This window comes from Lates calcarifer, unplaced genomic scaffold (assembly GCF_001640805.2).
Source record: "Lates calcarifer isolate ASB-BC8 unplaced genomic scaffold, TLL_Latcal_v3 _unitig_51_quiver_1639, whole genome shotgun sequence".
NCBI lineage: Eukaryota > Metazoa > Chordata > Actinopteri > Centropomidae > Lates > Lates calcarifer.
The window spans coordinates 384-25,580 of NW_026117361.1; the positions used below are offsets into that span (position 1 = coordinate 384).

General features: G+C 46.4%; 3 protein-coding genes and 1 pseudogene across 5 annotated transcripts; 2 read left to right on the forward strand and 2 right to left on the reverse strand.

Moving 5' to 3' along the window:
* Positions 1-1,377: 1,377 nt before the first annotated feature.
* LOC108873914 (protein NLRC3-like) lies at positions 1,378-7,559 on the reverse strand (annotated as a pseudogene).
* Positions 7,560-9,542: 1,983 nt separating this feature from the next.
* Positions 9,543-15,652, forward strand: LOC108873916 (prothrombin). The gene is made up of 15 exons (XM_018662263.2): positions 9,543-9,700; positions 10,431-10,511; positions 10,599-10,678; positions 10,779-10,803; positions 11,122-11,187; positions 11,274-11,382; positions 11,493-11,629; positions 11,730-12,023; positions 12,668-12,790; positions 13,485-13,611; positions 13,795-13,962; positions 14,035-14,208; positions 14,593-14,771; positions 15,023-15,093; positions 15,418-15,652. Exons 1-15 carry the CDS (start codon positions 9,628-9,630, stop codon positions 15,568-15,570), a joined length of 1,860 nt encoding a protein of 619 aa, XP_018517779.1. The 5' UTR covers positions 9,543-9,627; the 3' UTR covers positions 15,571-15,652.
* Positions 15,653-15,703: 51 nt separating this feature from the next.
* Positions 15,704-20,111, reverse strand: LOC108873915 (zinc finger protein ZFMSA12A). 3 transcript variants are annotated; one of them, XM_018662262.2, is made up of 12 exons: positions 20,001-20,111; positions 19,008-19,210; positions 18,849-18,923; positions 18,679-18,771; positions 18,497-18,595; positions 18,045-18,168; positions 17,671-17,974; positions 17,548-17,594; positions 17,347-17,459; positions 16,752-17,274; positions 16,218-16,673; positions 15,704-16,138 (listed from the first exon to the last, which is right to left on the reverse strand). In XM_018662262.2, the coding sequence occupies exons 1-12, from the start codon at positions 20,002-20,004 to the stop codon at positions 15,927-15,929; spliced, it is 2,253 nt and encodes a 750-aa protein (XP_018517778.1). In that variant the 5' UTR covers positions 20,005-20,111; the 3' UTR covers positions 15,704-15,926. The 3 variants fall into 3 exon arrangements, with proteins under 3 accessions (XP_018517778.1, XP_018517777.1, XP_018517776.1); XM_018662261.2 differs by having other exon boundaries at positions 19,008-19,222; positions 20,001-20,089; XM_018662260.2 differs by lacking the exon at positions 20,001-20,111 and having other exon boundaries at positions 19,008-19,232.
* Positions 20,112-21,498: 1,387 nt separating this feature from the next.
* Positions 21,499-24,259, forward strand: LOC108873918 (histone H3.v1-like). The gene is made up of 4 exons (XM_051068663.1): positions 21,499-21,798; positions 22,842-23,072; positions 23,157-23,252; positions 23,339-24,259. The coding sequence occupies exons 1-4, from the start codon at positions 21,508-21,510 to the stop codon at positions 23,444-23,446; spliced, it is 726 nt and encodes a 241-aa protein (XP_050924620.1). The 5' UTR covers positions 21,499-21,507; the 3' UTR covers positions 23,447-24,259.
* Positions 24,260-25,197: the final 938 nt, after the last annotated feature.

The window sequence follows — 25,197 nt, forward strand, 5'->3', positions numbered from 1 at the left end:
ATCTGCCAAAATATTCTGTTTGCATCTAACTCACTGAAAACCTGAGCTCCAGCAAGGATCCAACTGTCTGCTGAGTGGAGGGCAGGATGTATGACTCCCTGCTCACTGCTTCATTGAGGTGAGTGACGTACCACAGATGTGCACTGGCACCGGATGACCACTCTGTTGGCTCCTCGGCTGGTCTGCTTAGCAAAGCTTTGTCTGAATCTTTTATTATGAACATATCCTCCTGGACTTCCTGCTTCTCTCTGCACAGTGTCCCTCTGTACTTCCCTAAAACAGAAAGTGATGCACCACCTGGACCCAACAATGGCCTGACTGATTTTTCCAACTGGGTTTTTCTCTCATGGACACTGGACATCAGCTCCAGTATCTATTCTAAATCTGACTCTATGGTCTCTGATGGTTGGATCTGCATACCATGGGTCTGAACCTGCTAGTCTGAACATGATATTACTTGACTTGACTTTACTCACATCTCATGCTTGGCACTGCTCTTTTCCATGTCCAGGGATTGTCTACATCTGTCACACGTTTGACGATCAGATGGTGCTTTTGATTTTGCTGCTGTGTGTTTGGGCTGCTTGCTTTTGTTCTTGTTCTTCATTGACACTGCACCAATTTCAGTTTTATTTCCCCTCTGAGGTCTGTTTGTTGTCTTTTTTACCACTTCTGACTGCCGTGCCATATTTGCTTCATCTCCCGTGCAGTACATTAGTGTGTTCACCTGATTAGCTTCTGAGCTAAGGTGGAGGTTTCTAGCCTGCTGGAATCTTTTGAATCTTCTTTTCCACTTTTCCCTGAACACAGGTGTAGAAAAGTTCAACGATTCGGAACGTGTTGCTGTTTGAAGTAGAAATTACAGAATGTTTGATCTGTGTGCTCTAGTTCATGTGAGCTCCAGGTAGAAGGACCGACAGGCAAACAGGAAGTGGAGGGTACCAAAAGGATTTATATAGGACTGGGGGCTGGATCAGGTTGGACCCTGTATTGCCTTCAGAAATGCCTTAATTCTCCATGTCATAGGTTCAACAAGAAGCTGGAGACATTCCTCAGAGAGTTTGGTTCATATTGATATGATACAGTCTGCTGTTCCACCACATCCTAAAGGTACTGGACTGACCTCTGGAGACTGTGGAGGACCTTTGAGTTCAGTGAACTCATCTTCATCAAATGATGCTCAGTTGGTTTTAAGAGGCCAAGAAAATCTCCCCCACACTGTTACACCACCAGCAGCCTGAACCGTTACGAGGAAGGATGGATCCATGTTTTCATGTTGTTTACACATCATTATTTATAATTTATAATGTTTCACTTAAAAACTAAAAGGAAAAAAGGTTCTGATTTTATTGCCTTTGCGATTAAAGCTCAAATGTCTAAAACTTGACACAGATTTATTCAGATTAATGTTGGGTAAATGATCGACAGCCTGACAGTCATCTTTATGACTGAGTCATTCTGTAATAATCATAGCTTCAACAGATTAATTCTAAACTGATTTAACTCATTATTCTGAAAATGTGTGAGTGACAGAGACAAACATGAACAGAAAGAAAGTTTCTCTGACAGGAGGAGACTCTGCTACACTGAACACAGAGACACTGAGGAGTCAGAGCTGGACCAGGACAAGAACCCAAACCCAGGATACAGAGGTTCAGTGAATGTGGTGTTGAAGGTGTGGAGGTGGATCAGAGAGTCAGAGGAGACTCTGTAGAAGGACAGAGAGCCAGCAGGACAGTCCACATACACTGCTACTCTGTTAGAGACAGAGGAGGAGGAGGAGGAGACAGGTGTTCTTATGTTATTGTGATAGACACAGTAACCACCATCAGTGCAGATCAGAGTCCAGGACTGATCGTTTCCTCCAAACCAACAGTCCTCACTGTCTCCTTTCCTTCTGATTCCTCTGTAACTCACTGATACATCAACTCCTCTCCACTCGACCTCCCAGTAACAGCGACCAGTCAGACCAGTTCTACACAGCAGCTGAGACAACTGGTCAAATCTGTCTGGATGATCAGGATATGACTGATCCTCATCCACACGTATCATCTTCCTGTTGTCGTCAGACAGTTTGATCTTTGTGTTCACTGTGTTTGTGTCAAATGTGAGTTGACAGAAATCTGATGGAGAGAACAAGACACAATACAGCTGCAGTTATTGATCGATCATCTGATCATTGATTGACAGTTTGATGATGACTCATGACATCAGTGATGTGACAGTTTGAAGCTGCTTTGTTTTCAGGAATCACATTAAAAACACCACTTACACTTCCTCAGACCTGGTCTCAACCATCGGACTCCACCAGGCTCCACCCTGAAAGGAGGAGGGGGGTCAGACCAGCACATTCTCTTTCAGCATGCTAACATGGACATTACATGGCTCTCATACACAGACTGTTGGATTATTCTCTTGTTGTTGTTGAAGTCAAAGCTCTTGTGTAGAGATCTGTCATCAGCTGTGACAGAGAAAATGTTTCCAGCTCTTCCTCCTCTATCAGACATTGTCTGTGGCTGCAGCAGGCCTCTCCATACCTGAGAGTGTCCAGTCTCCAGTCTGGATCCTCCAGTCCAGCAGACAGCAGCTTCACTCCTGAGTCTCCTGGATGATTGTAGCTCAGGTCCAGCTCTCTCAGATGGGAGGGGTTGGAGCTCAGAGCTGAGACCAGAGAAGCACAGCCTTCCTCTGTGATCAGACAGCCTGACAGACTGAAAACACACAACACACAGGAACCCTCTGTCAACACTTGCTGCTCTGTTTGTTTGTTGTTTCACTTTGGTTCAGCTTCAATGTGTTTGAGTCAAATCTATGAAAATATCTTCAACATCATCAGTGGAATTAAAATCATTCAACAACTAAAGAAAAACCAGAGAAAAAGATGAAAACTCCTGATGGAAAGTAATTCTCTGAGTCTAGAAAGTCCTGTTGAACTTTAGTAAAATGTTCTTTACACAATCCTACACAGGTTAACTGTTTATCCACTGATGTAGATCAGATTTTAAATGATCATCAGTTAAACAGGTTGATGAAATCCTGACCTGGAGAGTCTCCAGTGAACAGTGTGGACTCTTCAGTCCAACAGACAGAGTCTTCAGTCCTGAATCCTTCAGGTTGTTGTTACTCAGGTCCAGATCTCTCAGACTAGAAGGACTGGGAGCTGAGAACTGAGGACAGAGCTTCACAGCTTCTCTCTGAGAGGTTAGCAGCCACTCAGTCTGAAGAGATGATGATAAGGAATTAAAGAAGAAAGGAATTTATTTTCTCTCCTGTTGAAAAGACAGCAGTGTCTTTATATAACGATGAATGAATCCAACTATCTATATACTTACAGAGCTTTGTTAGAGGCTTTGACCACTGGCAGCAGCCTCAGAAGAGCCTCCTCTGAAGCAGAGTATTTCTTCAGGTCAAACACGTCCAGATCTTTCTCTGATGACAGTAAGATGAAGACCAGAGCTGACCATTGAGCAGGAGACAGTTTGTCTGTGGAGAGACGTCCTGAACTCAGGGACTGTTGGATCTCCTCCACTAGAGAACGATCATTCAGTTCATTCAGACAGTGGAACAGGTTGATGCTTCTCTCTGGCAGAGGGAGTCTCTTCAACCTTCTTCTTGATGTACTGGACTGTTTCCTGATTGGTCTCTGAGCCACTTCCTGTCTGAGTCAGCAGACCTCGTAGGAGACTCTGATTGGTCTGCAGTGAAAGACCCAGGAGGAAGCGGAGGAACAGGTCCAGGTGTCCATTTGGACTCTGTAAGGCCTTGTCCACAGCTCTCTGGTAGAACTGTGTCTCTGCAGAGTCATCTTTTCTTGTTTTAGACTTCTGGGAGGTTGGTTGTTCTTCTGACAGCAGATTGACTCCAGAGTTGATGAAGGTCAGATGGACATGAAGAGCAGCCAGAAACTCCTGAACACTCAGATGGACGAAGCAGAACACCTTGTCCTGGTACAGTCCTCTCTCCTCTTTAAAGATCTGTGTGAACACTCCTGAGTACACTGAGGCTGCTCTGATATCGATGCCACACTCTGTCAGGTCTGATTCATAGAAGATCAGGTTTCCTTTCTGCAGCTGATCAAAAGCCAGTTTTCCCAGAGACCCAATCATCTTCCTGGTCTCTGGACTCCAGTGTGGATCTGTCCCAGCTCCTCCATCATACTTGATGTTCTTCACTTTGGTCTGAACCACCAGGAAGTGGATGTACATCTGAGTCAGGGTCTTGGGCAGCTCTCCTCCCTCTCTGGTTTTCAACACATCCTCCAGAACTGTAGCAGTGATCCAGCAGAAGACTGGGATGTGGCACATGATGTGGAGGCTTCGTGAGGTCTTGATGTGGGAGATGATCCTGCTGGCCTGATCCTCATCTCTGAACCTCTTCCTGAAGTACTCCTCCTTCTGTGGGTCAGTGAACCCTCTGACCTCTGTCACCATGTCAACACACTCAGGAGGGATCTGATTGGCTGCTGCAGGTCGTGTGGTTATCCAGAGGCGAGCAGAGGGAAGCAGTTTCCCCCTGATGAGGTTTGTGAGGCAGCACGTCCACTGAGGTGGACTCTGTAACATCAGTCAGGATCTCAGTGTTGTGGAAGTCCAGAGGAAGTCGACACTCATCCAGACCGTCAAAGATGAACACAACCTGGAACTCTTCAAACCTGCAGATTCCTGCTTCTTTGGTTTCAGTAAAGAAGTGATGAACAAGTTCCACCAAGCTCAACTTTTTCTCTTTCAGCACATTCAGCTCTCTGAAAGTGAATGGAAATGTGAAGTGTATGTCCTGGTTGGCTTTGTCTTCAGCCCAGTCCAGAGTGAACTTCTGTGTTAAGACTGTTTTCCCAATGCCAGCCACTCCCTTTGTCATCACTGTTCTGATTGGTTCATCTCTTCCAGGTGAGGCTTTAAAGAGGTCTTCTTGTCTGATGGTTGTTTCTGGTCTGTCTGGTTTCCTGGATGTTGTTTCAATCTGTCTGACCTCATGTTCATCATTGACCTCTCCAGTCCCTCCCTCTGTGATGTAGAGCTCTGTGTAGATCTGATTCAGAAGGGTTGGGTTTCCTGCTTTAGAGATCCCCTCAAACAAACACTGGAACTTCTTCTTCAGGTTAGATTTGAGGTTGTGCTGGCACATAGCAGGAGATTCTGAAAGAACACAAAACATATTTTCTTAAAGTAGCTATATCTGACTTTTTTAACCACAAGAAGGTCAAGTGAGTTTCAAAACAAATTCTGTGTTAGCTACTACTTAGTGCCCCTGCTCCCTAACTAATGCATATATGAACATATTTCCCTCCATGTGTTGAGACGTCAGTAAACGTCTCATTTCCCCATCATGTTAAATCTTTAGAGAAATCCTCTTACTGCTCTGCAGACAGTCAGCCAGCTCCTCCTGCTTCATTCTCCTCAGGAAGTTCAGTGTGATCTTCAGAAACTCCTCTCTGCTGCTCCTCCTCTGCTCTTCATCCTCACCGTCCAACACCTCCTCATCCTCCCTCTGACTCTCTAAGCATTCTGGGTAATCTGGACTCAGAACCTTCTGCATCTTCTTCAGCTCCTTCTTCACAAAAGTGACGATGTTCTCCTCCAGCAGCTGGAACAGAAAACTATATGAATGACTCCATCAAACTAAAATCATGGAGCCAAACATCAGATCCATGTTGGACACACTGACAATCCACTGGTCTAAAAAGTGCAGCATGGAGATTATTGTCAACACAACAGATGTAAAAGTAGTTGTTGTCCATGTACAGACCATAAATATGGAGTCCAGGTGTGTTTGATGCTGCTGGGCAGACTGACCACTGGGAACCTCTGAGCTCTCCTGGTCCACTCTGTGGAGGAATCATGAAGAATTAGCTCACATTATGTCTGTCCACACAGAGACAGACACAAGCTAAAGGTCCATCAAGTCATGTTTGGATGTGAAGAGTGAATCAGACGACTCCCTGTAGTGGTAAAGGTTTACTAGTCCTGCTGATCCCACTGAGAATCAACACAAACTGTTTCTGTCTCTTTTCATGTCAACAACTGAGGTGGACACTATGAATGTCTTCCAGGAGAGACTGTCTGAACATGGGAGGAGTTATCTCCATATTTAAACCACATCACGTCTCCCCCCTCTCTATGACGGCCGGAGTTTTACCTCCACCTTCCAGTGTGGACATTCACAACAGATAGAAACACTTTGATTTCAGACGTGGTCCAACAACACGTCGTACAAACTAGTTCTTTTCTAGAATAACCTGAGTCTCACTGTCAGTTACAGCTTACATCTGATCAGCTGATGGACGTCGCCCTTTAAAATTAATAACAGCATCCTTTGACCAGTCACTCTTTAAAGACAGACAGCTGGGTTCAGGAGAGTCTGGTCTCTGCTGCTGGATCCTGAAACAAAAACAGAACTGATGAATCTGCATGTTGGATAAAAACTAGTGAAAAATATTTAGATTTGAAATATTTACAAACTTATAATGTGAAATGCTTCCTTCAGTTCTTACCTATCATCAGTAGATTGTTGGAAATTAAGAGGAGGAGTAATTGACCGGTTGCTTTTCATGGACACACAGCTGGGTCCAGGTCCAGGTCCAGGTCCAGGTCCAGCGGAGTGTGGTATCTGCTGCTCTGGGCTTGAACACAACACACACAGAGCAGTGAGTGTGAATCATGATGGTGCAGTGATGTGAGTGCTGAGCTCTGACATGGAGAAGAGTCATGGACAGTTAGAGATCCTCATCTCACCTCTGAGTTTTGGTCTGGCTCTCATGTTCCCCACACAGAGTGGTTTTAGAGGGAGGGACTCCCTCCTCTCTGTCCTCATCACTCATGCTGAGAAAACACAAAACACTAATCATTCATCTGCTCATCAACTCCAATCATTTCTCCTGGAGAAATCTCAGCTGCTCCTCCACTGATCTTCTTCTTTCCTCTTTCATATCAGTGTCAGTTGAATGCAGTCAGACAGCAGTGAGGCAGAGGAAGCTGCCATCAGCTGCTGTACTTCTACTATCAGTCCACTAGATGGAGTCATGGAGCTGCAGTCAACAGCAGCTCAGCTCACACTCGATGCATGGACGACCATTTCATTGACTGACACACAGAAGGACTGAGATCCACTGAGTTTCTCTGACACTGTCTCTGTGTCTACAGCCTCCCTGTAGAAAACCACTGTGTGGATGATGATCTAAATATCTGCACATTCATTTCCTGTTGATCCAACAGCTGTTGCAGCTCTGACAGATCCTGCTGTTGAAAATAAGAATGAGTTTTAATGTGTCTGTAAACTCCTGATAAGTTCACCTGTCCTACCTGTTCAGACTGAGGTTTCCCTCCACAGTAACAGAGACAGTCTGAGCTGATGGAACCTGCAGAGTCTCAGGACTAAACGCTCTGTAACAGTTACAGCTCTGACTCAGTTACATACTAAAACAACTGGAGCGCCACATTTCTGTTTCTATGGTAACTCAGGTAACGACAGGTGTGTAAAACAGTAAAAACAGCTACATCACCTTTAGACGGAGAAAACACTGTGCGCCGCCATGTTCTGTGAAAGTGAAACTAAACTTTAACAAGGAAATGCTCAGTGCATCAGCTGCTGTACTTCTACTATCAGTCCACTAGATGGAGTCATGGAGCTGCAGTCAGTGAAGCTCAGCTCAGTCAGACCTGAACCTCATGTTGATCTGATCCAGATCGACTTCACTTCCTGAGGATTTCATGATCTCTGATGTTGATCCAGAATAAAGCTCAGAGGAAACAGATGCTGCAGAACTTCATTCAGAATCCTCCTGTTTTTAACTTTCCCTCAGCATCACAGTGAAACACTGAGAGTCTGAACATCCATGATACACTTGTTCTTTCGTCTCTTGGTGGTGGACCCAGGTTTCATCCATGGTTACGAACTGCCAACATAAATGGTGAGATTGTCCCTTGTCTTGTTGTATTGAATCCACTTCTCAAGTGGGTTTCAGGACCCAGAGAGCTGGCACGTTGGTTGTATGGAGTTCTCTGTGGATAACTGCATGGACTCGTTCCTGGGAGATCAGCTCTGTGGCAACGTACCGATCTGTCGAGATCATATGATGGATCTTGTTGATGGTCTCCTGTGTGGTGACAGTGACCATCCAGGCTCTGTCTGCCACGTTTGAATCCAGGAGCCCTCTCCTAACCCTAACCTTAACCCTTCAGCCCTTTAGACTGAGGTCAAGGACCACTGCATGAAACTTCAAATTTTCAATCACCTGAAACCGAAAAACCACAAAGATATTAACTTTGTGCAGAATCAGTCAGAGAGGTGAAGTGTTAACTTGTCTCCTTCTGCCTTAGAACTGATCAGTCACACATTGTATTCTGCCTTTTCAGGTCATATTCAGAGAAATCTGCAGCAATAACATCAGTTGATGTTAATGACAGAAGGTGATTTCCTGTTAATTATTTTTTATCTGTGTGTTTGGTGTAATGAACATTTCAGCCTCTAGGGGACATTAATGAAGCTTTGGCCCGGTCTTGGTTTGGTTTTTGGATCACCCGGACACCAGCTCTCTGAACGTCCAGCTCTGTGCGAGACTTTCACCTCAGTATCTGTCAGGTAAATATTTGCTCTGACTTGTGCTGAGTCAGACTGAAGCCAGATCAATATCGACTGCAGCACCTTTATTTTTCCTCTTAGTCATTTCTTTTTCATTCCCGTCACGTTGCTCTTTTCTTGTAACTGTTCGGTGCAGTTGCCAACTTTTAAAGTCGTGAGCAGGTAACAGAGTCTGAGCCTTGGCCTTTGACCTGACGGCGTCCTGCTCTCAGTGTCGCTTCATTTACTCAGATGATGAAGTTCAAACAGCTCAGGAACTAAGGTTGGTACAGTCACTGCTGGCAGCGGTGACAGTAACGTTTTATCAGGAAAGAACTTGATCAAGCATCAGTCCTGACGACTGGTGACCTACTGACCTTTTCTCTCTGGCGCCACCATCAGGAAGAAACCTAGAACCATCTAGAAAATCTCAAAGTATTTACTCAAATACTGCACTGACAATCCAGTCTGAGGTACTTGTACTCGACTTACCTTTGTACCTCTTCTCCTCTGCATTTCAATTTCACATTTATTTGACGTTTAGTTACTTTACAAAGTAAGAATTAATCTGAGCCGATTCCACTCCTCAATCATTTTTCCTGTAAAATATCAAATATTTCACGGTTCTAGCTTCTTCAATTTGACTAGTTGCAGCTTTTCCTTTAAATAATTTAATCTCTTTTTTAATTAGTATTAATGCAGTATCTGTACAGTAACATGTAGTTCATGTCATTATCTACTTCTTTCTCTCTGATTGTTGATTATTTAGCCTCATTGATGTAATGAGGTGGACAAATTAATAGAAACATGTCAGCCTCCAGAATGATTGATTAGACTGAATCAGTTTTCGAGAGGTGGACCTGATAAAGTGGACACTGAGTCCATGTCCTGGATGAGTCAAAGTAAACATGTTCGACTCATCAGCCTGACTGACTCATACTTTGACCCTCTGGTCAATAACCCCCCACCACCTCCACCTTCCCCAGCAGAGAGACAGACCGACACACAGAGACACACTGAAGACGGACTCTTCTGGATCTGGTTCTGAGGTTCTGCTCGGAGATCTGGATCATGGTGGAACCAGCATCGAAACCAGCCGCCGTTCTGCTGCTGTTTCTGCTGCACAGCTGCCTGGCAAACCATGGTACCTTATTACTGACGGAGGAGTGGTGAGGGTGGAGGAGTCAAGAAAAACTAAAGTGTTGAATATCAGAATCATCTCGATTTAAATTCTACTTTTGGTTGAAATACATGAAGCTTTCAGAGTTTTACAGCCACAACGACGTTTAACATTTAACATGAGCCAGAGCTGGAAAGTAACTGAGTACTTTTACTCAGCTACACCTGTACTTTTTACTCAAGTATCTCTTGTATCTCTGCTGTACCACGTCTCAGAGGGAAATACTGTAGTTTTTACTTGAACTACAGGTTTGTTACTGTCAGGATGAACATGGTGTATCTGCCTGTGTGTGTATAAATACTATAGTAAAGTACTGCTTAGAAGTAATTATATAAAGTCACCTTTTTAAAATTACTTTTACTCTGCTTGCTTTAAGTTCATACTTTTTTATATTACAGTACAGTTACTTTTACTTTAGTAAAGACTGAATATTTCTGATTTGTCTACACAAATCTACTTTATTCTATTCTTTTCTATGCTACTCTGCTTTCTGCTCTACTCTTCTCTATTCTGTCAAATCTAACGTAATCTACTCTGTTGTACCATACTGTTCTCTATTCTATTCTATTCTATTCTATTCTAATCTAATGTCCAGTTTATTAGGGACACTGAGCTCAAACAGTCCTGCAGTGAATCCAATAATCAGTTTGTTGGTCAGTTTTTTGTGTTGAATGACTGATTGTTGTGTGTGTAGTTTTCCTCAGCAGTCAGCGGGCCGCTCAGGTCCTGGTCCGAAGCCGACGGGCCAATCAGCTGTTTGAGGAGTTGAAGCCAGGTAAGGTGTCTGCTTAAAGGTCTGAATGAACGCTCCACATCATCTTATATGGTTCATTATGTGTCTGTGTTGATTGTCCTCCTGTAGGGAACCTGGAGAGAGAGTGTGTGGAGGAGATCTGTGACCATGAAGAAGCCAGAGAGGTGTTCGAACAGCCGGTTAAAACAGTACGACTCCACTTTGTTCTGATTTCATTCATTTATCGTCCAGTCACAGAAGAAGTGAGAACATTAACATCTAACCAGAAACTAACTCTATTCTCCTCAGGAAAACTTCTGGAAAACGTACCTGGGTAAGTACGGCTGCATCACCTCACAGACAGGAAGTGGGTTTATCTACAAAATAAAGCGTCACTACAGAAACATCAGTGTCCGTTATATCACAGTTTATTATTCAGCTCTGATCTGGTTTAACTGAAGTTTAATCAGCTGCACAAACACGAACAAAGTCCACAGCTCACACATACACAACCCAGACTACACAAACATCTAACCACCTGTCTGTCTGCCTGTCTGTGTCTCTCTCTCTCTCTCTGTCTGTCTGTCTCTGTCTGCCTTCCTGTCTGTCTGTCTGTCTGTCTGTCTCTGTCTGTCTCTCTGTCCTCCTACAGACTGTAAAGGAACTGAAATGTCAAGAACACGGGACAACATCAACACTGTCAGACAGTGTATAGATGGTAAACACAAATCAACACAAATAAACTAAATAACCTCATCAGATGTTTGATACACTGACTGTGTGTGTCTGTCTGTCTGTCCTCAGGTCAGTGTATTTTTGGTAAGGGGGTGAACTATGAAGGAGACATCAACATCACAGTATCAGGGAGACAGTGTCAGTACTGGAGCAGCAGCTTCCCACATCCCATCATCAGGTGACTGTCTGTCCACCTGTCTGTTTACCTGTCTGTCCACCTGTCTGTTTATATGTCTGTCCACCTGTCTGTTTACCTGTCTGTTTACCTGTCTGTCCACCTGTCTGCAGGGAGTTTAATGCCTCAGAGCCGAACAGTAACCTGAAGGAGAACTTCTGTCGAAACCCTGACAACCGTCCTGAGGGACCCTGGTGTTTCACCAAGGACCCAACAGTCCAGAAAGAGGCCTGCAGTGTCCCCAGATGTGGTAGAGTACCTGCTAGTACTTGTAACTACAGTACTGAGTACTGAGAGCCACAGGAACAGTACGTAGTCTGGATATAAACATGCTTTTTTTTCTTGTCCAGGTGAGGTCTTTGTCCCGCCCACTCTGGCCCCCGAACCGGTCCAAACTGGTGACTGTTTACCAAACTACGGCATAGACTACGTAGGCGACTTGGATGTCACCCTGGGAGGCCACACCTGTCTGCAGTGGTCATCGCCGCGGGTCACGGCCCTCAGCAAGGACAAGGAGTTCATACCTGAGGTCATCCTGCAGGGCAACAAGTGCCGTAACCCCGACAACGACCCCGAGGGCCCCTGGTGCTACGTGGAGGTTTCTGGAAACGTGACGGTCGACTTCTGTGACCTGCATCTCTGTGGTAAATACTACAAGTACAAATCCTCTACGAGTACCTGTACTACCTCAGAGTACTGCTCAGGTGTTTCTCTTACCGGTCCACCTGTCCGCCTGTCTGTCTGTTCACCTGTCTGTCTGTCTGTCTGCCTGTCCGCCTGTCTGTCTGTCCACCTGTCTGTCTGCCTGTCCGCCTGTCTGTCTGTCCACCTGTCTGTCTGTCTGTCTGCCTGTCCGCCTGTCTGTCTGTCCACCTGTCTGTCTGTCTGTCTGTCTATCTGTCTGCCTGCCTGTCCACCTGTCTGTCTGTCTGTCTGTCCACCTGTCTGTCTGTCTGTCTGTCTGTCTGTCCACCTGTCCGCCTGTCTGTCTGTCCACCTGTCTGTCTGTCTGTCTGCCTGTCCGCCTGTCTGTCTGTCCACCTGTCCGCCTGTCTGTCTGTCCACCTGTCTGTCTGTCTGTCTGCCTGTCCGCCTGTCTGTCTGTCCACCTGTCTGTCTGCCTGTCCGCCTGTCTGTCTGTCCACCTGTCTGTCTGTCCACCTGTCTGTCTGTCTGTCTGTCTGTCTGTCCACCTGTCTGTCTGTCTATCTGTCTGCCTGCCTGTCCACCTGTCTGTCTGTCTGTCTGTCTGTCCACCTGTCTGTCTGTCCACCTGTCTGCCTCACAGAGGATCAGTTGGTCGGTGATGTGCTGATAGAGACCGGAGACACTGATGGCCGGGAGCGCTCCGTCCTGACTCCAAGCAGGAAACGGTTTTTCAATCCTCGCAGCTTTGGAGAGGGAGAGGGAGGTAAGTCCAACACCTGGCTAACTGCTTAACGACTGGTTATCTAACTAACTTAATGGACTGGTTGACTGACTGACTGTAAGAAACTGGAGACTTGCTGAAAACTGGCAGGTAAACTGGCTGGTTAACATGCATATTGATTTGACTAACTGATGATTTACAGCCTGATTGACTGAAAGTGTGAAGGTACAGTATCTACAGGTTTACTGCCTGGTTAGATGGATAACTCACTGCCTGATCAGGTAACTGGTTATTAACTGGTTTACTGACTGGTTAACTGATATAGTAATAAGAGGCTGAAGTGAGCCAGTGTGGAAATCAAGCTTTACTAGTTTGTTTGTTAACTTCTTAACTGGTGCTGAAAACCTGGTTAATGTTTGACTGTTTACCAGGTGAGCTGGTTTAACGCCTGGTAAAGTGTGGAGATGAATTCTCTCTCTGAGAAACAGGTTTACTGACTGGTTAGATTAAATGTCCAGTAAACGTTAGTTGTTATTAACAGACTTACTGGTTACTGACTGGTTGGTTAACTGACATACTGAGTGGTTTTAGAAAACTGATGTACGGACTTTTACCTAGCAGCTGACTAAATAACTATTGACTGGCTAGTTAAGTGATTTACTGACTGGTTGACTGTATTGATTGGTTTACAGTGTGGTTGACCATCTTACCGCCTGGTTAACTGATTGTGTTGCAGAATGTGGACTGCGCCCCCTGTTTGAAAAGGAGAATAAAAAGGATGCGAAGGAGGAGGAGCTGTTGGAGTCGTACAGAGGCAGTCGCATCGTTGGAGGCGACAAAGCAGAGGTGGCCTCAGCACCATGGTAACTACACTTATGACAACAAGCTGTCGCCATGGTAACCACACTATATTCATTCTCATCTGATATATGATGCTGAAACGCGTCAGAGTATCTTCAGTTCGATGAGGGACAAAGATCCTGACGTGTAAATCTCAGGGTTGACGTGAGATCATTGAAATCAAACCGTGGTTTTCTGGTTTGCAGGCAGGTGATGTTGTACAAACGCAGCCCTCAGGAGCTGCTGTGTGGAGCCAGTCTGATCAGTAATCAGTGGATCCTCACTGCAGCTCACTGCATCCTCTACCCACCCTGGAACAAGAACTTCACCAAAGACGACATTCTGGTCCGCCTGGGAAAACACAGCAGGACCCAGTAAGACTGAGACATCAACTGAGACAGTGCGTTGTTTTTTGCTGCGTACTGACCAGAGTATTTACTCTCCAGGTTTGAGCAAGGCGTTGAGAAGATCGTGGCGATTGATGATATCATCGTCCATCCTAAGTACAACTGGAAAGAAAACCTGAACAGAGACATCGCCCTGCTGCACTTGAGACGACCGGTCCCGTTCACCAATGAGATCTTCCCCGTCTGCCTTCCCAACAGGAAGGTCGCTCAGGAGTAAGGCAACCACAGAAACTCTCTCAGTTGTTGTGTTGAGTGGAAATGAAATTGTTGGTTACAGCCCATCTACATCCGAGAGGTGTGGAGGGGATTCAGATGCAGGTTCAGTGTTTGGCCATGGACTTTTGAAGCATACTGACGCCTTTTATTTGGATGAACCTGACAAACAAAATAGTCTAACCCCACGTTATGAATTAATTTCAACTCAAAAACTTCTCCAACAATAAGTCCTGTAGTCAGTACTGTTCCTCGTTACGACAGCATGCTTTCACCACACCGGTTTTATCTTTGTCAGTGGGAACCAGTTCATTTGAAGCATACTGAGGTCTTTACTGTGTCTGGGTTTTCTGAGTTATCTGACAGTTCTTCTTCCCCCGGCAGTCTCATGTCCGAGGGCTATAAGGGCCGAGTGACTGGTTGGGGTAACCTGAAGGAGACCTGGAACCCAGCAGCAAGAAATTTACCTTCAGTCCTCCAGCAAATCCACCTTCCAATCGTGGACCAGGACACCTGTCGTGGATCCACATCAGTCAGGATCACAGACAACATGTTCTGTGCTGGTAATGTTTCTGTTTCTATTGATCTCCATTGAATTGTGTTTAGATTCATGGTCCCCAGAGGATTTACCCTTATCATTTAGGTTTTTTTTACCCTTGTGGTTTTTCCTTTAGCGTCCCCATGAGTTGTACATTATTTTCACAGCTGAGAAGTTTATTTAAATAAATGATCTGAGTAAGAAGTTTTCAGATTAGATCACCATCAGGTCCAACATGACCACCGGCCTCAGACCTAAATACTGACTTTGTTACAGGTTATAAACCTGAAGACACCAAGAGAGGTGACGCCTGTGAGGGAGACAGCGGTGGACCGTTTGTGATGAAGGTGAGAATCATCAACAGTTTAACTCGCCACCTTTAACCTGTATTATCAGAATATTAACTGGTGAACGATGCACAATAATGCAGTTTTAAATATGTAGAAGTCTATGAAGACACATTTTATATTATTCCACGCTTTTCATACACTGCATTGCATTATAGTCTGTTGGAGATGATAAATAGGATGTAACATCTTCAGAAGTCTCGTTCTGTTAAAACATCTAATCAGTTTATTATATAGAAAACAGGATATATTTCGGGTTCTTGCTTAAAAAATTACTAAAATGGTGAATTTGTTCATCGTTTGTTCACTTGTTTTTGTGTGCAGTATCCGGCAGAAAACCGCTGGTATCAGATGGGTATCGTGTCGTGGGGCGAGGGCTGCGACCGTGACGGGAAGTATGGCTTCTACACCCACGTGTACAGGATGAGCCGGTGGATGAGGAAAGTTATTGACAAGGCGGGAGGAGACGAAGACTAAACACAAGAACGCAGACGTTCTCACTTCCTGTTGTCACTGTCAAACAAGACAATGTTAATAAAGTCTGGTCCTATAACGCTCACCTCTGCGTCCGACACCTAATGTTTAATTAAACCTGTGGAAACGAGGTAACTTTGTTTTGCAGAGCAGCTTTTATAGAAGCAGAGCACAGATACAAACACTGAACGCTCAGATTTCACCGTCTGGTTACAAACGATTAGTGTTGATGTACAAATACAAGAAAATAACAGTTACTCTTTCACATATTTTAGCTTTTGTTTGAGCAGTTAAAGCTCAGAAAACATGCAGAACTAAATCACAGTTTTCCTCATCTCCACGACACGAGGACGTGTCTCTCAGGACTCGTCGGCCGCCTCTGCCACCACCTGACTGTCTGTAGTCCTGTGGGTCAGCAGGTGTCTGTTCAGGTGGGTTTTGCGGGTGTAGCTCTTGGGGCAGTAGACGCAGGCGTAGGGACGGATGTTGCTGTGAGACAACATGTGTTTCTTCAGGTCAAACTTTCTCCGTAAACATTTCCCACACTCAGGACATGAGAACGGCTTCTCCCCTGAACAACAGAAGATTTACGACAATTAAAAACAGGATAAATAACAGTTGTTGACGTCTGTTTTCAGCTGGTTTCTCACCTGTGTGTATCCTCCGGTGTTCGGTCAGGTGACAGGAAATGGAGAAGGCCTTCCCGCAGTCCTGGCAGACGTACGGCCGCTCGCCCGTGTGAGTCCTCATGTGTTTTTGCAGGTCGCCTCCAGACGGCCAGCCCTTACCGCACACCGTGCACACGTACGGGCGCTCCCCGGTGTGCCGTCGCACATGCACGTTGAGGCCGGCGAGCGCGGTGAAGTCCTTGGGGCAGTAGGGGCAGCGGTACGGACGCTCGCCCGTGTGCGTCCTCAGGTGGCCCTCCAGCCCGTCCCGGGTCTTGAAGCGCTTGCCGCACTGCGGGCACAGGAAGCGGCTCTCGGCGGTGTGGCTGGCCCGGTGAGAGTGGAGGCCGGTCAGAGAGCCGTACGTCTTGTTGCACTGGTCGCACTGGTACGAGCGGAAAGTGTGCGTTCGCTGGTGAATACGAAGCTGAGTCACACCTGGAGAGAAGAGACAGACTGTGTTTGTGTTACTGTGTGACTTTGTCAGTGTGATCCCCTCTGGTCCACCTGAGTTACCTGAGAAGCTCTGGTCACAGAAGCGGCAGTTGTAGCATGGCTCCGCCCCCTCCACAGAGTGGGTCTGCAGGTGTCGGAGCAGCTGAGTCTGGGAGCTGAAGGTCTGGTCGCAGACCGTACAGGTGAGGTCTGGCAGCCGGTGCTGCAGTCTGTGGGCGTCTCTCTCCTTGGCCGACTCAAACACCTTATCGCACCTACTGCAGGTGAACCCTCCCCTGACCAGGTGAGTCTGCTTGTGGTTGGTGAGGCTGGACAGGTGGTGGAACTCCTTGTCACACTGTCCACAGTGGTAAACTGGGCGGGCGCGGTGGCTCCGCTGGTGCGACAGGAGCTCGGCTTTGGTTTTGAAGACGGCGTTGCACTGGAAACATGAGTGGGTCCTGAGGGGGCGGGGCTCCGGGAGGCGGGGCTCTGGGGGGCGGGGCTCTTCATCACAGCTGCCCAGTGGACTCTGCAGGTTCACGGCTCCTGATGGCGTCAAGGCCGACCCGCAGGACTTATTGGTTCTCAGGTGACGGATCACCTGTGGACAGGCACGCTGTGAGCTGATTGGACAGTTTGATTAAACCATGGGCGGACAGGTGAACACACTCACCTGAGAACGGTAGATGAAACATTTGCCACACTGAGGACACTTGTGAGCCACTCGCTGAGAATTATGGGAAATGCTGTAGAGGGCATTAGCTGTGACCTCAGAGCAGGACTGGTCTGATTGGTTGAGTGTGAAGAGAGGTGGGAGTTAGAGAAATAAAATGCTGAGTGAGTTTATCAGTGTGTCTGTGTGTGTGTGTTTTACCTGTGTCCTCTGATTGGTCGGCAGAGTTTCCAGGTGAGTCCTTCAACCTGTCAGGAAACAGTCTGGTTATAACCTGTAAGACTGTAAAACTCTACACGTGATAAAACAGGTGAGGTTTCTGACCTGTCCACCTCCAGGACCACAGGTGTGTCTGAGCACTCGTCTCCGCCCACAGCCGAGCTCTCATTGGACGCCTCCTGTTCGACCGCCATCACAGCCTGACCAATCACGGTCTCCTGTACGTCCTCCTGCTCGTCCTCCGTCATCACCACCACCTCCACCTTCACCAGCTCCACGTCCAGCTGCACCGGACCGACCACGTCCGGGAGAGTGTCCGGCTCGGCGGGAGGAGGCTCCTGATTGGTCGGTTTGGTGACGAGGGGGTGGGACCAGGCAGAGAGAAGGATGTTCTCTGTGTCGCAGCCGACTGAAGAAAAACAACAATTAATGTTCTGGTCTGTGGTGGGTCTGGTCTACATCTCTCAGTGGTTCAGTACCTGTTGTTGTCGCTTGGCCCAGTGAACAGCTCTGATTGGTCAGCAGCTCCCTCAGATCCTCTCGGTCCGCCTCCTGCAGACACTTCTCCACACCAACGGGGGCGGCGTCGAGCCAGGAAGCCGCCTGAACAACAGGAGGAAAACCAGAGATTAAAGTGAAAACAGAGACGACCTATGTAGAGGTGCAGACTAGATTCTAAGAGGCTTTTCAGTCGCTTGTTAGCTTGCCTGTTAGCTGTTAGCCCTGTTAGCTGTTAGCTGTTAGCCCTGTCCACTCAGAGGCTGCAGAACTTCATTCAGAATCCTCCTGCTTTTAACTTTCCCTCAGTATCACAGTGAAACACTGAGAGTTTGGATGTCAGCATGTCTGTTCTTACTGATTACACCCCAAAGCATCATGGTAACTGTAGTTCAGTGTCAGACTGAGCTCCTATCATTTTACACACGAGGACCTGTTTGAAGTCGGGCACAGGGAACAGCTGCTCGATCCGGGACAAGAGGTCCGACACGAGGGACTGGAGCGCCGAGTCGAAGCTCTGGTTAAACACCTCCTGAAACAGCGAGCAGCAGAGACAGGGTCAGGACGGTGGTTCTCAACACCTGGATACTGATGTAATGCTGTGACGCTGCTGACCTGCAGGAGGCGCTGTCTGTCTGCAGGACTCTGCCTCAGTTTGTCAGCCAGAGTCAACAGAGCTGAACACCACTGGTCCACCTCTTCGTCCTCCTGCAGAGAGACGATGTTTGTTAAACTACCTGTAGATCTCAGTCAGTAACGACCTGCATCAGACCCTCCTCTCTCACCGTCGCCTTGGAGATGGAGCGGATCCTGTCCAGGTGAGTGTGGACGGCCTGAGGGTCCGGGTCAGCGAGGGTCACCTGAGGCGAGGAGAGAAAGAACATGTTTGTACTGCAGCTGCTGCCGAGCGGCGGCTGCTCTGCGTGGAGGACAGAAACTCAGACCTTGGCCCGGAGCGCCAGCAGCAGCAGACTCCTCTGCCTGTCCGTCAGCAGCTCAGGCACCGCCTCCGTCACCAGGGAAACGAAGTCCTCCAGTATCCCATAATGCTTCACGCTCCGCTGCCGGGCGACCCGCCACATGGCCGCCGTCAGCAGGCGGAGAGGAGGGAGGAGGAGACGCAGGGAGGAGAGGGGGAGAGGGGAGGCTGCGGATGATACTGATGACATTAACAGCTGAGTATAAATCTGACTTTAACTCAGCATGAAGGACCTTGAACGTTTCACATCAGATTAGAATTGAGTGATAATGGAATACAACCAAACTCCCTTCAAAAAACACAGTATTTAAGGTTTAGGTGCTTGTTCATGGGTAAGTAAAGTTTCGTTGCTTGTTAGTGACTTAATGCTTCATAAAACCAGGGTTTACACATTTTCTACATGAGTTCAAATCAGTCTTCAAAACGGCGCATGTCCATTAGACAGTGAAGGGCTGAGTTTGTGGAATCGATCACTTTTTAAATCAATATTCATTATTGTTATTCTCAGCCTCAGACCGGGCCACGCCCCCATCAGTGTTTGTTAATTTTCTGTTTCAGACTTGACTTTTCCTGAATGAATGAATTACTGTGAATGCAGTATTCAACATGCATAAATGATCAGTAACTCACGAGTGCTGCAACACAACACAGCCCACAATTCATTTTTAGACTCCTTTTAGTTAAAATAATCGCTGACACATGATCCACACAGGAGCCGAATTAACGTGTAAGTACACCTGACTCATCATAGCTGTTACGAGATGTTCTAGTCAGTATTTACCTTCTCCCTCAGCCAATTATTTTTAAACTGCCACTTTTTTGAATGGAGTTTGGCTTGGATCGGTCCAACTGCACAAGTTGCTGGCTAGCTGGCTGACGTTCGCTAATGATCCCGACCAGTGACACCGTCCCTGATTAAAACGCAGTGGAGTGATTGATAAACATGATCAGCACATACCCATCCTGTCACCACTGTTCACTCCTCGACTCTGCACTCAAACCCGGTTAGCTGGCTGAGCTAACGGCTAACTGCTGTTTACAGTCCAGCTAACTCCGGCTAGCTCCGCCTTCACACCGGACGTTAAAGAAAACCACTTCCGGGTTCACCAGCACGCAGGTGCGTGAGGTTAATTTTAGCAGCACAGGTAAGGGGCTTACCGGCCATCAAGTGTGCTTAAGAGAAGAGGTCATCCCCTCTCTCCTCTGTACTGACAACCAACAGCTCATTTACCTGTTGAACATTTAACAACAATAACATTTAAAGTAGACTATAATAAAGGTATACTTGTGTTTTTCTTTCTTAACATTAGTTTTTAAAAGAATGAGACATAGTGTAAAATCAAATCTATAATACCTGTTTCTGTCTGTTTCCACTGCTGTCACTGACCAACACCTGTGAGCTGATGTAGGAGCAGTAAGGTGAAATCAGTCAGGTACATCTGCACATTTTAAAACAATTAAAAAGAGAACTCAGCTGAATTAACATAAACATACAACCTGCTTCTACTGCCAGTGATGCAGTGTCACATTTAGAGGATGAATTAGTGAGTTCATGCAGCTGACAGTGAAACGAGTGCAGCCTCACCTCTCACCTGGTGTGACACAGATACAGTAAGCCAGGTGTAATCTCCTCCCTCAGGCTGCTCTCCTCCTCCTGATGCTCAGTAAATGGATTAACGGGGTTCAGTGAGAGCAGCGCAGAAAGCAAGGGAGACGCAGCGAGAAAGAAAACGACAAAACAACAACAACGAGGAGAAGGAGGAGGAGAGAAGCAGTGACAGTGGGCGTGAGGAGGAGCTGGAGGCCATTTTGGAAAACTGACTGTTTTTTTATTTGTGTGGATCTGTGGGAGCAGAGAGAGATCGACAGTCAAGACTGGATTTGTGGATCTGTTACTCAGATAATCCATCCATCGCTTCTTCATTCATCCCTCCATCTGTCCCTCCTCCTCTCTGTTTATCTGCTAACTGCTAACTGATCTAACTGCTCCCACACTAACTACCTTTATTTGCTGATTTATATTTATTCATGTTAGTTTATGACTCAGTCTGGATGGAACAGAAACCTGGTTTCCATCAGGTTGTTTTTCCTAGTTTTAATTTAGTCTGGTTGTAAATTAATGCAGGTGAAACTTAGCTTGGCTGTGATTTAGTTTTGTTAAAGTTCAGCCTTGTTGTGTGTTAGTGTGGAAAGTAACCTGGCTATAATTTAGCCTAGCTTCCAAATTAGCCCAGATGAAACCTAGCTTGGTAGTAATTTACTAAGTTGTTATTAAATTATTCTAACAAGCAAATTAGCCTGGTTCTAACCCAGCTAGGTATAGTTTAGCCTAGCGTGGTTGTATCTAGCTGTTAAATTAGCTGAAACTGAAGCTTTGCCTGTTTGCACCAATTTAGTGGAATCAAACTGATTTTATTGAGTGTTTGTAAGGATCTTAGCCCAGTTTAGTTTAACACATCAGTGCAATGGATCCAGGCCGAGAAGAAGCTGAGGTGTTTTCAGATGGAGAGGACCCGAGCCCTCTGAGACCAGACGAGGAAGAAGAGGAGGACGAGGAGGAGGAGGAGGAGGAGGAGGAGGATGCGAAGATCTTTGATGCCTGGATGCAGCAGTACAGAGGGGGGAAACAGCAGGGAAAAATTGGAGAGGAGGAGGAGGAGGAAGGAGAGGCAGAGGGAGGAAGACCTGAGAGCAGAAGCAGTTTAGAACCGCAGGTCCGGATGAGGACCGACCGCCGGGCGTCACTGCCGTGTCCGGTAAGAGAAACCTGCAGAACTACAACCACACAAAGGTTATCAGGGTTATCAGGATCTGTTAGACTGGAGTCCCAGTTCTTCAGAATGAACCATGACTTGGTCAGCACCTCCAAGTCTGAGGCAGTGCATCGATCCTTTTGGGTCGACCCACCACCTCAGGTGGAGTTCAAGGATCTTGGGGTTTTGTCCCTAAGTAAGGGTGAGATGGAGCATGAGCTTGAGAGGTAGATTGGTGAACCAATCAGCAGTGGTGAAAAGGAAGCTGAACCTGAAGGCAAAGCATGATTTACTGGTCTTGTGGTCTTGGTCAGTTCTTGCAATACAACTAACAGAGATAGGTTGAACTCAGGTGACCAGAAGGAGCTTGGACTAGAACCACCATTCCTTCAAACTGTGTGAAGGATGCAAACCTTTTCCATCCATATATCCATCTCCCACGAGGACTACGCTGACTCAGACAGCTAAAAACCTCCGAGTAATCAGACCGGTCCGATCAGTTAGCCTCAGTTTATTTCTTCAGTTGTGTCTTCAGGCGGTTCACAGATCCTCATCAGGAACAGCCTGAGCCTGAGGCAGGTTCTCCACCAGGAGACTGTTACTCAGCTGCCGTCTTCACCTCAGGCTTTCAGAGAGTCCAGGTCCATTTTTAGCTGCATTAGCAACAAGGAAGACAGCTCAGTTCCTCAGGTGGCTCAAAGTGCTGTGGTTCAGTCGGGTGTTAAAGAGAAGCATGGCCTCTCAAGGACACTAATGAGGATTCACACTCATAGTCTTGTGTATTTTTGCCAGTGTTGATGGGATTTGTTGGATCATGAACCGATGTATCGATCAAACCTCCTACCAGTGAACAACAGCTTTTATTTCTTTACTGATTTACTTTCATGTGTGTTGTTCAATAATCCCATCATCTAATCTGTCAGTGAACACCTCACTGAGTGTTTGAATCAACAGACTGAGCAGAGAGGAGGTGGTGACCAGTTAAACCGTTTAACTGGTTAAACATTAACCTCTCTCTCTCTCTCTCTCTCTCCCTCTGTGTCCAGGCTACTCTCTCGGCCATGCAGCTGTCTCGTCTCCACACGTCCACCCGGGCTCCGGTGACGGCGAGGGTCCTGCTGCGCCGCGCCTCCTCCCGCCGCCTCCTGCCCTCGCCTCAGGAGGACGCCACCCCCACCCCCGCCCCCGAGCGAAGACCCTCCCTCATCCCCATGATCCCAGAGGCCATGGCGCCGGAGAGGAGGAGCCAGTTCAGGAGACGCAACGTCATGTCGCTGGTGAGTTAAACAGACGTCGAGGTTAACTGGAGTCTGGAGAGCTGTTGTGGTGTTAAAGTGTGTGTGTGTGTGTGTGTGTTGCAGAGCGATGCAGACAGTGTGTGTCTGATCTGTCATCACGACTTAAGTCGAGGAAGCGGCACCAGAGAGCTGCAGTGCACACACACCTTCCACAAAGAGGTAACACACACTCAACACTACTCCACTGATTACTGATCAGCCACAGCATCAGTGGTTACAGGCCGACACTCTCTGTCTCTGTGCAGTGTATAGAGGAGTGGCTGTGGAGGAAACAGTCCTGTCCTACCTGTCACGTTCAGGTCTCCATGCCACAGCCGGTCTACTGGAGCTCCACCAGAGTCAAAGTCCCCTAAGACCACCAAGGTCAAACCTGCAGCAGTGGACTGTGACATCATCAGAATCCTCTAAAGCTAAAACCAGTGAGTGGAGTGTGACATCACTGTGTTCCACCACAGTGTCATCTGATGGAATGTGACATCACTAACGGCCTCAGGCAGTTAACTGCAACATTGTCAAAGTTTCTTGTGACATCATCATCACTGAGTCGATGGATGGGAACTCATGTGGGACATAAAACCCACACACACTGGATATGAGTAGATACCTGAATAACTGGCCAACTATGAAGCTAATACACAACCACAGTGACCTCAGCCATGTGTGTGTGTGTGTGACAAATGTATTTGTTAGCAATATTTTACTAAGCTGACTCTGTTACTCTGTTTATAAGTAAGTCAATAAAGTTTTATTGTATGAGTGGAAGAAAATATTTAATCGATATGACAGTAGAGAACTACAGGAAGTAACACGACATTAAAGCTTCTGTGTGTGTGGTGGAGTCAGAGTAGAAAAGGAGGAGCGTGTTTCACACTGACAGGAAGTTCAGGTTGCTTTAAAATCACCAACAGATGATATAATAATGTGCAGTGAGGGCGTGTTGTAATGATCTCATCTACACAAAGAACTGGTTTGTTATTTACACTAGATAAGATCTTTATAAAGCAGATTTAACAGTCATTCTTCAGGCACTTCCTGCTCCCTGTGTTGACACTGTTTCTTCAGGTAAACCTGAGCTGAGCTCATATTCTCATAATCTGTCCATGCCCAAAACATTAATGAAGGCAACCAAGCAGAAATAAACTTTACCAGCCTCTGTTATAATGTTATATGTAATAAACTGATCATTTGTTGTTCTTTAATTAAAATAACTTAGTACTGTTGTCAGATGGATCTCGTGCAGTAAAAACTACAGTGTAATGCAGTACAGGTGTAAAGTACCAGAAAACTCTCTCGTACTTTAAAATCCCTGTTGTTGTGGGGGAAACAGCGCCGCCCTCGGGCTCGTTGTGGCCAGACGTGGTACTGCAGGCGGAAGTGCTGCACCTGTTGAATCGTTGCCTCTTCTTCAGTTTAACTTCGCTCACCCTGAGAGCACGCACACCTGGAAGCTTCTGGAAACCCCGACAGGTGTCCGCCCCGTGGTCCAGCAGGAGCAACAGGAGTTAATGGATAAATTAAAGAAGGTGCTGAGCGGACAGGACGATGGAAACCAGGACGGACCCAGCATACTGGAGGTGAACGGCAGCTAGCATCTGCGTTGTTTTTAGCCTGTTAGCTCCTGGATATGTGACTTTCATTAATAAATGAAGCGGTTAAAACCAAAACTCAGGTGACTGTAACTTCTCTGACTGCACCTGTTCATGTACAGTGAAGTTATCAGAGGCTGAGCCGGGTTTAATTCAGGCTTTTCCTCTCAGACATCATAAATCCTCAGTTACAGCTTCTGTAATGTGAATATTTGCTGTTTTATATCGAAATAAATCTATTTCTGTTTTCACTGTTAGTCACAAAACACATTACAGACATTGGTTTACTGTTCATGTGCATGGAGTAGACTGTGATCAATAAATGAATCTAAAAAGTGACTGATATATTCACGACCATTGACAACACTGTGTATGTGCACCATATGTTTTACATCTGTAAAACAAGGCCAGAAAATATTCAAATATACAAGAACTCAATCTTTAAAAATGTATTGTTTTTTAGTCATTTTAAGAGTTCATTATGAACTCTGCTGTTTAAGAAATAACTCTGTATATCT

Excerpts from the sequence above, each read along its gene's own strand:
- LOC108873916 (XM_018662263.2), top strand. The coding sequence starts at position 9,628 with ATGGTGGAACCAGCATCGAAACCAGCCGCCGTTCTGCTGCTGTTTCTG. Across the intron at positions 10,804-11,121 it reads CTTCTGGAAAACGTACCTGG|ACTGTAAAGGAACTGAAATG; the intron begins GTAAGTACGGCT and ends GTCCTCCTACAG. Across the intron at positions 11,630-11,729 it reads CTGCAGTGTCCCCAGATGTG|GTGAGGTCTTTGTCCCGCCC; the intron begins GTAGAGTACCTG and ends TTTCTTGTCCAG.
- LOC108873915 (XM_018662260.2), bottom strand. The coding sequence starts at position 19,232 with ATGTCATCAGTATCATCCGCAGCCTCCCCTCTCCCCCTCTCCTCCCTG. Across the intron at positions 17,595-17,670 it reads GTGGTCCTGGAGGTGGACAG|GTTGAAGGACTCACCTGGAA; the intron begins GTCAGAAACCTC and ends GTTTCCTGACAG. Across the intron at positions 16,139-16,217 it reads ACACCGGAGGATACACACAG|GGGAGAAGCCGTTCTCATGT; the intron begins GTGAGAAACCAG and ends TCTGTTGTTCAG.
- LOC108873918 (XM_051068663.1), top strand. The coding sequence starts at position 21,508 with ATGGATCCAGGCCGAGAAGAAGCTGAGGTGTTTTCAGATGGAGAGGAC. Across the intron at positions 21,799-22,841 it reads GGGCGTCACTGCCGTGTCCG|GCTACTCTCTCGGCCATGCA; the intron begins GTAAGAGAAACC and ends CTCTGTGTCCAG. Across the intron at positions 23,073-23,156 it reads GACGCAACGTCATGTCGCTG|AGCGATGCAGACAGTGTGTG; the intron begins GTGAGTTAAACA and ends TGTGTGTTGCAG.